General features: G+C 37.8%; 1 protein-coding gene across 19 annotated transcripts in view; it reads right to left on the minus strand.

Annotated features, from left to right (window-relative positions):
• Window positions 1-14594, minus strand: part of Dlg2 (discs large MAGUK scaffold protein 2) — a 2003181-nt gene that overhangs the window by 703354 nt on the left and 1285233 nt on the right. For 2 of the 19 annotated variants that reach the window (XM_029479406.2, XM_029479405.2), the window contains exon 1: window positions 10171-10483. The exons of 16 other annotated variants lie outside the window; for them this stretch is intronic. In XM_029479406.2, coding sequence (XP_029335266.1) covers window positions 10171-10293 — 123 coding nt within the window. In that variant the 5' untranslated portion in view covers window positions 10294-10483. Of the gene's footprint in view, window positions 1-10170; window positions 10484-14594 lie in introns of those variants that run through there. One more of the 19 variants, XM_085841529.1, reaches the window with a different exon arrangement.

Genomic DNA, 14594 nt, shown 5'->3' on the forward strand with positions numbered 1-14594 from the left:
GCTATCAAAAGTCAAATGTTGTGGTAAATCTCCAATTGAATTATGCCTGGACAATGAAAACACAACTCAGTTAATATGAATACATGCTGTGCATCTATTGCTCAGCTCTACCACTACACTACCATATACCACATCGATGAGACCCCTTAGAACTTGTGATTTCTCCAGGCCATGTGCTTCTGCTCCACTTTTCTTCTTCTTCCTTCTCTGCATTCTCTCCCTCTTCATTTTTTCCTTCTCTTTCTCCCCACCTTCTCCTCCACCTTCCCTTTATCTGCCCAATCTTCAGCTCTCCCTTATTTTGCAAATTAAGGTAGGAAGCAGATTTACAGAAAATCACCCGAGTGCTGACTCACTTCTTGTTCACAACCCCTCACAGAAGTTCACTCTAGCTGAAGAGTAAAGTGTACAATGGGTGACCTCTAAGAGTGTGTTTCATCAGGATGTGATTTCACTCATCATAAATTTTACCCTACTGGGAAGCACTGGGGAGTGGAGAGGGGTTGGTGCTGGATGTGCAATTCCACCATCAGGGACATGACTTATTCTGCTATTACCATCCTACCATATGGACTTTAAGAAGACAAGCTGAAATGAAAGACAAAAGTTAAATGAGACAAGGGTGAATGATATAAATAGGTGTCTAATGAACTGGCCAATCTGTGAGGTATTGTACATCAGAATGAATTTTCATTAAATTTTGATTCCTCATCCTCTTATTCAATTTTTTATAGTCTATACATTTCCCTTGCAAACTGGTTAACTGTGGCCCCAAGATTTTAATATAGAAAATCTGGGGTTATAGTTCAGTAATAGGGCACTCGGCCAGCAGTCACCAAGTCCTGGGTCCTATTTCTGATACTAGCAATAGAAACAAACAAAATCAGAGGGGGGGTGTGGAATAAGGGGACTTTAGGGGGAAATTGGAAAGGGGGGTAATATTTGAGAAGTAAATAAATAAAATATCCAATTTAAAAAAAAATGAAGCGTTCTAAAGACTTGAAAGGAAGCAGAGACCTGCCCCGGGTTCTTTCTTCTTGTCTCACTTTTCGCCATGTTTCATAATTCCTAACTCCAGGACAAAAAAAAAAAAAAACAAAAAACAAAAAAACTAGTCTTCCTTTTACTTCTACTAATCATAATTTAATTCTAAATCATGCACTGCTTGAAATGTAGATGAAGTCATGGATAAAGTCATAAAACATTTCACACGTAAGATAAGTCTTTTGAGTGAGAGGAAGTGTTAAGAGGGTTGAGAATTGTGATTCTGTTCATTGCTGAGCAGTTGTTATTGATTGTGTTGTGTTTATGCCTATGGTCGGTCTTCAAGCCTTGTCTCTGAAAGTGAGCACTTGGTTTGGGTGACAAAAAGAATAAGGTAGAAAATACTTTAGTTTTTTTTTTTTTTCATCTTAAAATTGTGATAATGTTAAATACCTAACAAGCTAGCTCATCTTCATTTTGCCTCAAGATAAATACTTGCTAGGAATCTATTTTAATGAAGAAAATCACTGAGGATATATAAGAAAGAAATGATGGTATTTAGAAAACAGAGGCTTGCTAGCTGCTGCTGGCATTTGTTGGTAGCAGAGAAGATATTATACAGATGTCCTTGTACATTGTCATTAAGCAATAGACTCTTTGTTCTTCAAGCCAAGAGACTATAAATCTGAAATGCCAGCCAGTTCCTGGTCTTGCAGCTGCCTTAGCTTCCTAGGGCAGGAATATGATTTTCTTGGCTTTTCTGTTTTGAACAGGCGTTCTAATGGCCAACTATTCTGTATGTAACACAAGAATTTTGCTTGCTCAACTCACCTATTATCCTAGGCACAGTATTCAACAGTGTTCTAGAGTGAAATGAAGGAATATTGGAGCCAGGAATATAGCTTTATTGGTGAAGTGCTTACTGTGCAAGCACAAGTAACAGAGTCTGATGCCCATGACTCATATAAAATACTCAGGAGCAATGACACATACTTATAGTTCCTCAGTTGGGAGGATTTGACACAGGGAGGTCCCCAGGACTCACATCCAGTCAACCTAACAGAATGAGTGAATACCAGGCCAGTGAGAGGCACTGACTCAAAAGCAGAGTGGGTAGTATTGTGAGAAATCATGCCTGAGGTCCTCCTCATACCTTCATATTCATTTACACACACACACACACACACACACACACACACACACACACACACAGAAAGAGAGGGGGCAGAGAGACAGGGACAGATGTAGATAGAGACATAGACAGAGAGAAACTGTGTCTGAAGTTAGAAGTGAATGATAGTTTTCAGGCTAAAGTTTTCTTTCCTCCGCACTCTCAGACATGTGTTCATTGAAATAGCAGCCACACACATGAACTATAACCTCAATTGGTGTTATTTACAGCGGATATTATCAACAAGTCAGAAAATGGAATAGCTCTTTTTAAATTGGATATTGGAAGATGTGCATCTCCTGTCTCCTCTTTATCCACTCCTACTCCATAGGAAGTTTTGGACTGTTTGCTTTCAAACATGCATGGACCCCACAATTCTGCTCTCTGCAGTAGTATCTGCAATTGATGGAACTTGGTCATATCACCTAACTCTCTAACTTACACCAAAGTTCAGGGCAATTATTAAGAAGGATTAGATGATTTCTGATTTTAATTATAACTCCCATTTGAATATGGCTAAAGTGTCACTACAAATAGCTACCAGTAAGAATCAGCAGGCAGGAGTCGAAGACACCTCACCTTTATGATGCTGTTGTCAGATTGAATTTATCTTTCTGAAATGTCAAGTCATATTTAAATGGAAATGATGTACTATCTAGTCAATCTCACATACAATAAAAAGACATTAAGATATTATATAAATGCACTATGTAACTTGTGAGAGCAGACATTACTTTGGGACCACACTCAAAATTTCAACAACACTCATAAGAGTGGGAGTAATCCTGACTAAGCACATTATTTGGTTAAGAATTATCATGAAAGTTTAACGCATATCTCACTAAATCTCAAAGAATCCTCCAACAATGTAAGTATCTAGATTTATATAGGAGAAAACTGAGGATTGGAGTCTGAGTAAATCGCCGAAGCTATTAAGCTCCACAGGAAAGATTAGACCCAGCAGAGATATGGTCCTAAGCCTAGCCAGACCTGTGAATCAGATAAAGCCGTAAAATAGACAGTCTGGTAGTGTTTGAGCTGTTGGAATATTTCTGGTCCTAGCCATTTTAGCTTTCTGTAATGAAAATGAATTGAACTTTATAGTTTTTTTGAAAGTTGTAGTAAGAAAGACAACGGAAGGAAAATAAGTCTAGCTGTAGTAGCAACAGGCCGGCTAACAGCAGTGGTAAAGTAAATTTTTAGTTTCTATACAAGTTAAAAATGAGAAGTTTCTGTAATCCCAGCACCTAATCTGAAGCAAGAAGATTTTAAATTAAGGCCAGCCTAGGTGCCTTGGAGAGACATAATCTCAAACTGACAAGGTGGAGTTGTGCACACCAGCTCTTTCAAAAGCAATCAAAAGCTGAGAAGTTATGGTTCTTACACACAGTGCCTGGATCTAACTGAATGGGTTCTATCCCTGGTTTCTAATTGTATTCTGTTAATTATATCAGTTGAAGATACAGGCAAGTTTCATAAAGAATAGGGAAATATCACTAGCCTATGTGTCCAGAAAGAACATATTCTAAACAGACATTTGTACTACTCTCTCTTGCTATGATATTATTGAAAGAAAAAAATCCCCCAAATCAGAATTCTACAAAAATGTTATTCTGGGAGAACTCTGAAACCCTTGGGGTACACAAAAGAAGAACAAATCGCCTGGATAAAGATTTGCAATTTAATTTGCCAGAGGACCTTATAGGACACATTAACTTTGCAGGAAGTATTTGGATTTGGGACAGTGGTAGGCAGAGGACCAAACCTTGCTTAGACTGCATCTTTATGTATATCTATTCTCTCTCTTGTTTTCTATTAAAACCCTTCCTTAAAGTCAGGACCCCAAACATAGAAAGATAGATGATAGATGAGATAGACAGGTAGGTAGGTAGGAAGGTAGGTAGATTGATAGATAGATAGATAGATAGATAGATAGATAGATAGATAGATAGATAGATAGATAGATAGATTGAGTGTGTATGTGGTAGGACTTATCATTAGATCTCTGACCTTTTCTTAGTGTGTCCACTTGAACAAGTCTTTTTTCCCTGTATTTTATTATTAAAAAAAAAGATAAATGACATTGCTTTTGGACATATTCCCACTTAAAAATATTTAACTGATGCATTAGTTATTAATAGTACTCTATTATAATACCAGATCTAAATAGGATTTGATGTACGTTGCTTTTAATTCTTTTCTGCTACTAGAGAAAGCTTCTATTTTTAATTTTGAACAACTTATTTACTTGCTTTTGCTTCAACAAATACTTGTGGAGTTCTATTTTTTTTCAGTTTCCAGAATGTGTGAGGCATGTAGGAATGACTGAGTATGGAGTTTACTGTGTTGTACAATATCACATATCTGTGCTAATACTATGGAATTGATGAGATAATAAAAACACTCTACAATGAGCAATATTGGAATACAGGGAAGGCATTCTGTAGCCAGTGTCATTGTGTGTGTGTGTCCCAGGTATATATTGCAAACTAAACATCTGAGGTAGAGAGATGGGTTTTGTTGTATTTTTGTTTTATTTAAAAGAAAAAGGCAGTAACTCATTACACTTTACCAACAATCTTCAAAAATGCACTCAGTTAAAATGCTGTAATTATCCAGGTCATGTCTAGTTAAGTGCCCCCCCCCCCCAGACTAAATGTCTCCATAGACTAAATGTCATCCTAATGTGTTTACTATCAGGAATCCTTTAGTATTAGAACTTTAATAAGTTTATTCATATTTTCACAAAGTTATAGGACAAAAATTGGGGTATTACTAAACATACTAGGAAGTGAAAGTAAGAAGAATAAAATAGAAAAAGAAATCCAGCAAGACAGAAGATGATGGGTCAAATAATATTTAGAACTCGGAGAGGACAAAATACTCTTGGAACACCACGAACTAGGACTGGAAGCCATTACTGAACAAATGCTATTTAGAGCTGACCTAAGCAGGCTCCTAAAGAAGAGCCAGTGGCAGTCAAGGGAAGGCATCCTGGAGCTGAGAAGGCATATTTTGAGAATACATAGACAAAAAAGATAACTTCCTCTTTCTCATCTCGCCACTGCTTAAATTGGCACTTCTCCTGGGTTAATCAGCCACTACAGAGTCACTTAGCAGAGATATTGTTTTAGGTACTGTTTTGAGCAGAGCAGAACATCTGGAGAAAAAAGACACACATGGTATTGCCACAAGAGTCACAGGGTCATGAGTTGGGGGGCACATAAGAGAAATCCATTAACTATGTACAATATAAAACACAAAAAAATGAAAAAGACAGATGGAAGGAAGGAAGGAAGGAAGGAAGGAAGGAAGGAAGGGAGGGAGGGAGGGAGGGAGGGAGGGAGGGAGGGAGGGAGGGAGGGAGGAAGGAAGGGGGGCAGAGATGGAGGGAGAGAGGAGGGAGGAAGGAAAGAAGGAAGGAAAGCAGGCAGGCAGGTAGGGACAGAGGGAGGGAGGCAGAGAGGGAGGGAAGGTGGGAGGGGGGGAGGGAGGGAGGAGGGAGGAAGGAAAGAGGGAGGGAAGGAAAGAAGGAAGGAAGGAAGGAAGGAAGGAAGGAAGGAAGGAAGGAAGGAAGGAAGGAAGGATGGAAGGAAGGAAGGAAGGAAAAAGAACAGGCTAAGGATAAAATCAAGTGGGTTATTAGGAGGCCAGGACTCCTGGTTTTACTGGCTATTTGCTGTTGACAAGGAACCTAGTCCCACTGACTTTGTAACATGGGAGTAATGAAGGCAGTGTCATCTCACAGAGCAGTTTACTTGAGTCCCTACTCACTGTTCATCAGGCTTTCTAAAGAAAGAAAAGGAGTGCCGTGTGATGTCAGGCTTGTGGGAAGGTAGGGAGGAAGGATGTGAGTCACTTCTGGAATGACAGACTCTCACACCGAGGCATGGTATTCTCAGTTGATTTGTTCATCTTTACGCCAGCTTTGTTCTTTTCTTTTCATCCACATTTTATCTCTGCTTCTCTCTTCTCTGCTTCACTTGCTGGCAAGTGTAACAAGGTTCTCTGTTTGTCCACACAGAAAGCCATTTGAGGCACTTTAAATTTAATGTTAGGGTACTGGGACAGGTGGAACAATGAGGTAAGCCAGCTGAGGAACCTGAACTGAGAACTAATGCTATTGAAGAGGGTGAATGAATACTATTGCACCCGGTCTTTTATTGACAGAAGCCTAGTGCCTATTAGCAAGATGGGAAGATGGATTGCACTAATAGCATATGGAATCCCCGAGTGAATGAGTTTACTAAATCCCACAATGTTGACTATCAACATATAGGAAAACAATACTGAGGGCAGAGACAGTAAGCACCATTGAGTCAAGAGGTCATGAAGTCTCTGATGAAGTGATGGTGCCTCAAAAAATAGAGATTTCTCTTTGTGCCCTTATCTTGGGAGGATAATAGTGGCTAGCAGTTAGATAACAAGGTCTCCAGAACACAGGAATGAGCTCAACACACTGATAAATAAATAAACATATGTCTTTATGAAAAAGGACTACTAACTTTCAGCCATTTTACAAACATATATAACCATTTTAATAAAATGTAAAACTCTCAGATTTCTCTAACGCCCAGAGATACCAGAAGATACCCCAAAGCACTATGGTAGATTGAGTTCCTAAGATTTCATGAAGGATGTTTACTCATCCCTACATCCAATATCTATTAACTTACATGAGCCAAGCACTTAATACTAAAAGACATGGGAAAATCTTTGTTGTTATTTTGAGCTCAGGGCAGTTGGGTCGAACAGATGAACCTAAAAGTCCTGAGTTGATTTCTATCTCATCACTACAGGGCATGATCAGATTTGTGAATCAAATCTTGGAATTGAAGAGTGTCACAGTTTGGTTTCCTTCCTCCCTGCAAACTCCTTTGAGTTATATGGTACAGTATGGGTTACACGTTTATTGCCACTATGTTCAATGTTAGGATGTATGGTTAGAGGGTTATCACCTGGAAATAGACTACCAATATAGTTTTAGATTGTACATCAGAGTTTACAGAACTGGTTTACAGAATTGTATTGATTTAGGTCTCCCATATGTATAAGAAATGATCCAGAGCATGTAAGTTCCAGACCATTCTGATCATTTCCTTGGAATACATACTCTCACAGTGCATGCAGAAGAGAGCTTTTAACTGCTTTGGAACTGTTCAAGCCAGATTTTCTAAAATCAGCACCACTGATATATTATATATATATATATTATATAATTCTTATATAATAATATAGTATATATTGTATATACTATATAAACTACTATATATAATTGATTTTGAAATTTTTACTTTTAAAATTATTAGGATTATTTTTATTAACATTTTATTGTTTACTTTATTTATTTACATTTCAAATGTTCACCCCTTTCCAGTCTCCCCTCTGCAACCCCCAATCCAGTCCACTTTCTGCTTTGCCTCTAAGAGGTGTTCCTCCACCCACCCATGCACCCACCCACTCCCTCATCACCTCTTTGGCATCCCCCTACACTGGGTCATAGAGCCTCCACAGGACCAAGGGCTTCCCTTTCTGTTGATGCCAGATAAGGACATCCTCTGCTACATATGCAGCTGGAGTCGTGGACCCATTCATGTTTACTCTTTTGTTGGTGGTTTAGTCCCTGGGAGCCCTGGGTGGTCCTGTTAGTTGATATTGTTGTTTTTCCTATGGAGTTGCAATCCACTTAAGCTCCTTTGGTCCTTCCCCTAACTCTTCCATTGGGGTCTCTGGGCTCAGTTTGATGGTTGATTGTGAGTATTTGCATCTGTATTAGTCAGGTGCTGGCAGAGCCTCTCAGAGGACAGCTATACCAGGCTCCTGTCAGCAAGCATAGAATCAAAATGACCCTGAGATTTCACCTTACACCAAACAGAATGGCTAAGATAAAATTCAGGCAACACCAGATGCTGGCAAGGATGTGGAGAAAGAGGAACATTCCTCCATTGCTGGTGGGATTGCAAGCTGGTAAAACCACTTTGGAAAACAATCTGGCGGTTCCTCAGAAAATTGGAAATAGTTTTACATGAAAATCTAGAATATACAACTCCTGGGCATATACCCAAAAGATGCTCCAACATATAACAAGGACACATGCTCCACTATGTTCTTAGCAGCCTTATTTATAATAGCTAGAAGCTGGAAACAACCCAGATGCCCCTCAATTGAATAATGGATACAGAAAATATGGTACATTTACACAGTGGAGTATTAGGATTATTTTTATAGGGGGCAATTAACTGAGGCAAACACTCTGTCATTTCTTTAATATGACAGCACCAGCACAATATTTGAAATATTCTAAACAGTGAAGGCTATCACTAAATTGAAATGCCATATGTAATTGTATATGTGTATATGTGTGTAAGCAAATTTACATGTCTGTGTATAAAAGCACATACAAGTATATAAAATACAAATCACAAGGCTATAGATTACATGTAGGTGGTATCAGAGTCATTTTTCTAAGGTCCAAAATAAACTCATTAAACTGAATTGAGGCTCAATTCAAAGAGCATTACCCTCACTTGTTCTTTTAACATTAGCTATACTGTCTTATTTTTTTCAAAAACTGTGATGATACATATTTAATAATCAGAATATTTTGAAACATTGGATATTTGCCAGTAGCTTCTCCTTGAAAAAATTACAAAATTTCAGAAAGACAAAGAATAAAATACTTAAATACTTTTGACAATTAATTAGAGATTTTTATTAGCATCCGTGAATGGGGGAAGCAATTATTTCTAAGAAATTATTTTAATTGCTTAAAGAGTAAATACTGAATGTTCTTGGGGAATATAGAACTCTTATTGATAAAAGAAAGAAAGAAGAGTTTGACAAAGATAGAAACAAACTTAATATATGTGTTCCAGTTCAAATCAGAATCATTGTAACTTCATATGACCCTGAGAGTTTCCAAATACCCATTTTAAAAATTCCTTACAGAAACTGTGTATTATGCTGTTGATATTCAAGATTGGCCTTTAGTCATCCAACAAGAGCACAGAATTCAGTTAGAAGCAACTCAAATACAGCAGGAAGTCTTTGAAATATCTAGATGATTTCTAAAATGCAGAGAAAATTATGATTATGTGCAATATGAGATCTTTGAGAGTAATCTGAACTTTAAAGAATATTTGGACTTTTCAATTGCTGAAGGAAGCATATCTCTTGAGTTTCTATGCCACAAGTAGTATATTTTCTTGGAGGAAGTTTGTAATGATTTTTAATAAGGATTAATTTTGAAGACTTTTCCATCATTCTTCATTTGTTACCTGAAAGCTTTAAAAACACATTTTTAAAAAGACTCAACTACTTTAGTATTCTAAGTACTTTAGCTTCTTCCACATACTGCTCAAGTCACCTCAACCTATCAGTGGCCTCCCTCATCCCCTACTTGGATAAACTGTAAGAGCAGTTGTTTCTACAACATGGAACAAGAAAGCCTCATTTATGGAGTCATTTTGTATATTTATAGGTTCTGTCAGACTTCTTCACAGATATGTGAGTAGAGTATCACTATTGAAGAAATGATTATACTTCTTAAGAAAGCCTGTAATCTGGAGATTATTTAAATCAGCACAAGACACAAAGCTAATACAAGACCTTTTCATCTGTCTATAAAAACCATCTGACAAAGTTATTGAAGCTACTTTTTGGATACCAGAAACTATACACTGCAGGTAACTACAAATATTGGTATGAGGAATATCAGTATTACATTTCATCTTTAGTGTGTGCCACTATTAGAAACCACTGTCCTCATGGTATTAATTTGGATCACTATTACTCTTTGTCACTAATCAATATTTGGTCATATTAAGAAATCAGAATTCATACAAAGCAAACAAGAACAGACATACATTTATCTGGAGCAAGAACTACAAGAATTATAGAGATTTAACTATAAAGATGACACATCTTTAAATATACAGAAAATCTTTTTTTCCAATGTGTCAAGAACTAACGAGATGAATAAAAGAATCCTTAAGTAAATAAAGCATTTTCCTTACCGGAATGAACGCATGTTGCATAGCTTCTTCACATTGTTTTAAAGAAGCAATTGTATCCCACAGAAGCTGATAATTCTCAGCTCGGGAAGCACTTGGCCGTTGCATATCGAAAGTCGGTAACATTCAAACTGAGCTCAAAGAACCCAGTTGAAGAAGGAAAAAAAAACCTGCAGATCTGTTACATAAACTTCTTAATTAGATCGGCTACACAAACTGCTATCTTAAGACTTTAAAAAAAGTTAATCAGAACATTTCTTTGGGGGGATAACTGGGCGTGACTTGCACAAAGGCAGATGTTTTCATTGGGAAGTATTTTGATTCCCACACTCGTAAAAAGCAAGAAGCAATCGCATCAGTGTTCCCCTGTCTTCATATGGGTCTGGCAAAACTGCACATACCATAAGTGTGTGGGGGGAAGGAAGTAGGAGGAAGAAAGTGGTGAAAAGTGCTTCTGCCACAAGCTTTGTGTAGCAGGCCACGGAGGTAGAATTAGAGTGAAAAATTGTAAATCGGCAGCAAGTGGGTAACATACACATATATTAGGTATACAGGCAGGCACCTGCACCTGTCAGCTATGTGAGAAAGGCATGCACACCGTCTTTAACTAGCTCCAGCTTTCACTTAAGACATAGATCTAATTCTGGTGTAGCATGTATATCATCACCTTACTATACCACAAGTTGCTTAAGACTTTATCCTAAAGACAAGTCAGAAAGCTTACGTTAATCAAATCATGCGAGCTGTATATGTTAGAATTTAAAAGTAGTTAGGAGAACTTTGTACTGCTTATGCATAGGGAAGCAGTCACATTTAATTCCTGTTTTAGATGGCATTCACAGAGATAATGTAAGGACAGCCATGACTTTGTATATTCTTGGGACTCATAGGTGGTGTGCACAGAGGTAGAATGTCTTAATTCCAAAGAAATATGTTTGTGTAACTCAACAAGGAAAAAAACACTAGTACCATCACTAAATGAAATATGAATAGACTCTCAAGATATATTATATTCTGATTTTTCTTTCACCAAAGACAGAAGCCTGCTACAGTCCCTACAGTATTCTAGGGATCTCTGAGGTAGGGGGAAAGCATATTGAAGGAAATGCTGAGTGGTAGCGAGACGTAAGGAACGCAGATGCTCACAGCTAGGTTCACAGCCAACAATGACAACATTTGTTGATTCACTGTGAGAGGGAAAGGCAAGGGGAGGAAAATACATAACACACTGATTACACTGTATGTTCAATTGACCTCAAGATCCCAAATGGTGTAAGGCAAGGTGTGAGTATAGAGGGTAGCCTGATGGCACAAATGAAAGATTTCTGCCGTATTATTACTATCTGGTTATTTTTGGAAGACCTGCATGATTTGGGTTACCTAGTTTTTCTGCCTTTGTACTCTGGTGATGGCACATTTGTTCATACTGCTGACCTTGTAGTACAAAAGTCCCCTAAACGGATGCCCCAATACTTCTTATCTCGTTTACTTTGTGGGCTTTGACTTTTAATTGAAGAAACTGGGGATACAAGCTTTTCAGGACATTCTACCTGGGCTAATTGGTAGGAAGATTGTTTTTCTTCAGTATTGTGAGTCTACACCATAAGGCTATTGCCATCAGACAGTTTGTTTCTCAATATCAAGTCAACCAAGCTTTTCTTTTTCTCATTCATGGTGTTCTGTTCAGCTCACACCCACAGTCCCTCCTCTGCTTTTATTCCTGCCCTTATCCACTCCCATCTGCCCCAGCCACATGCTGCCTCTTCATGCATGGTCGGCCGGCCAGCCCACAACTTCCCGAAAATATTCTCTCACTAGTAAATGTTCTGAGTTTCTCAGGAAGTAACTGTAAAATAAGTGCTTTTGTTTTTAACATCATCTTCCATAATTCTAACCTATCTTTTCTTAATTTCCTTGAGCAAAACAATATCATTTTTCAGAGAGCAATTTCTGTGTCAAATTCTTGCCCTTTGCTCAGGAGATCTTACCCATACTTTGACCAGAAACTCCTAAAAGGTCCCATTTTTCTTAATATTTTTAAAAAATTGATAATTCTCAGTCTATCTGTAAGAAGTAAACATAAAAATATTCTTCAAATATCTACTAACTCATTTACTCACTTATTTTATAACCACATGAAGCATTTTCTTTTTTTTTATTACGTATTTTCCTCAATTACATTTCCAATGCTCTCCCAAAAGTCCCCCATACCCTCCCCCCCCACTTCCCTACCCACCCATTCCCATTTTTGGCCCTGGCGTTCCCCTGTACTGGGGCATATAAAGTTTGCAAGTCCAATGGGCCTCTCTTTCCAGTGATGGCCGACTAGGCCATCTTTTGATACATATGCAGCTATATCAAGAGCTCCGGGGTACTGGTCAGTTCAGAATGTTGTTCCACTTATAGGGTTGCAGATCCCTTTAGCTCCTTGGATACTTTCTCTACCTCCTCATTGGGAGCCCTGTGATCCATCCAATAGCTGACTGTGAGCATCCACTTCTGTGTTTGCTAGGCCCCGGCATAGTCTCACAAGAGACAGCTATATCTAGGACCTTTCAGCAAAATCTTGCTAGTGTATGCAATGGTGTCAGCATTTGGAAGCTGATTATGGGGTGGATCCCTGAAGCATTTTCTATGTGCAATAATTTTATGATAATTCTTTGAACAAATGAACATAAGAAAGGTTGAGTCTATTCTTAAGAATAATGCAATAGGAAGAATAACAGATTGTACAAACTGAGACAAGTCTAAAATGTCCAAGGGATTAGAATAGGTATCATAAATTAAGCTCATAACAACGAAAAACTAAATACAACTTCTATGGGGACATCAGGATGGACTGATGAAAATTCCACACTTGACTAGAACTTGAAGTTGATTAAGAAATGAATATGCAAATATAGGTTGGGGAACGGGACAACAGAAGGGGGTAAAATGGTGCAGGGTAGGAAGGAAGTAGCACTATTTATTAGAAGGAATATGGCATCATTAAGGAAGTCACAGCACTGAGGACCACACATCCAGATTTGGACTGGAGGCAAAGCTATTTTGCTTAGATGTCATGCATGTATACAACTAAATATGGTAGTGACTATCTCCATTTTCATCTTCCAAACCCCCTCATATCCTCCAAAATGCATCCTCCCAACTTTGTGTTTCTGTTTTCAAATAATTCACTAATCTCAATTATTGCTGCCCAATGTACTGTAGCATGTACAAAGAGGTGTGCATTTAAGGACTTTCTGAGGGTGAGTGGTTTTACTATATCCATGCCAACTGTACCTGTAGTAAAAATGAAATAATAGGACCTAGATTAATTTTCTCAACTAAAACAACCTAAACTAGACTAGGCTTTCTGGTTAACTAGATTCCAAGGAAGGACACAAAATGGCAAATAGCAATGAACTTCAGGAGAAAGAAAGAGGTGCTTCTTATTCATCACCTTCTTACAGATGGTATCTCTACACGTCAAGGAGGGGGAGCTAGTTGTAGTCCTGTGTACTTGTATTGAAAGGGTAACATGGGTTTTATGAAGAGAAAAAGTAGAAAGCCGAAGTTAAGAAGTCAATTATTACAGTCATAGATACCAGTCCTTTCTCTGAATGGCAAGTAGACAGAAAACCTGGAAGACCTAGAGAAAATCAACCATTCATTTGAGCTAATGTAGCTCACTGTAATGTAGAGCAGTTCATACAAAAATAACTTTTGCTATTCTATTCAAATTCAGTTCTGTTCTTCACATATTATTTTCAAATATTGTGTTGTTTTCCAAGAATGGATATATTGTGAAAAACTTTTCCTGGTGTGTGTGTGTGTGTGTGTGTGTGTGTGTGTGTGTGTGTGTATGTGTGTGTGTGTGTGTGTGTGTATTTACCAGTGGGCCATGGCCAGAAGGTCACAGAGGTCATATGATGGTATTATTTTTCCTCCTTAAACACTATATGAATTTTTTCTCTGAAGCATGTTATCATTGATCTTGGAACTTATATTTTGGAGTGATCTTGGCAGCCAACAATCCCTATGGATCCTCTTATCTCTGTCTCCCTCAGTGCTGTGGTTTCCACCATTCACAAGACTCTGAACAGCTTTTACTTAGGTGCTGGGATATGAACTCTGCCACTCACTTTGTTTTTTAAGTATTCTTAAGCATGAAATTGTATCTGTAGTCCTGGAAACCAATTTTTAATAAATAAAATATGATTCATATCATAGAAAGTATATTCCTTGACTATAATGAATCAAATAAGAAGTCAGTATGTGAATAATACATTAAAACTCTCAAATATTTGGAATAAAACCCCACAATTCTAAATAACTCATTGGTCCAAAAAGAAAATTAGAATGCATTTTTAAATTAATGCAAATAAGGATAGCAATGTCCATTGGATGATAAAGTAATAATGTAGACAGCATACCTTTTATTCATG

This window comes from Mus caroli, unplaced genomic scaffold (genome assembly GCF_978045245.1).
Source record: "Mus caroli unplaced genomic scaffold, Mus_caroli_1 scaffold_8, whole genome shotgun sequence".
Lineage (NCBI taxonomy): Eukaryota > Metazoa > Chordata > Mammalia > Rodentia > Muridae > Mus > Mus caroli.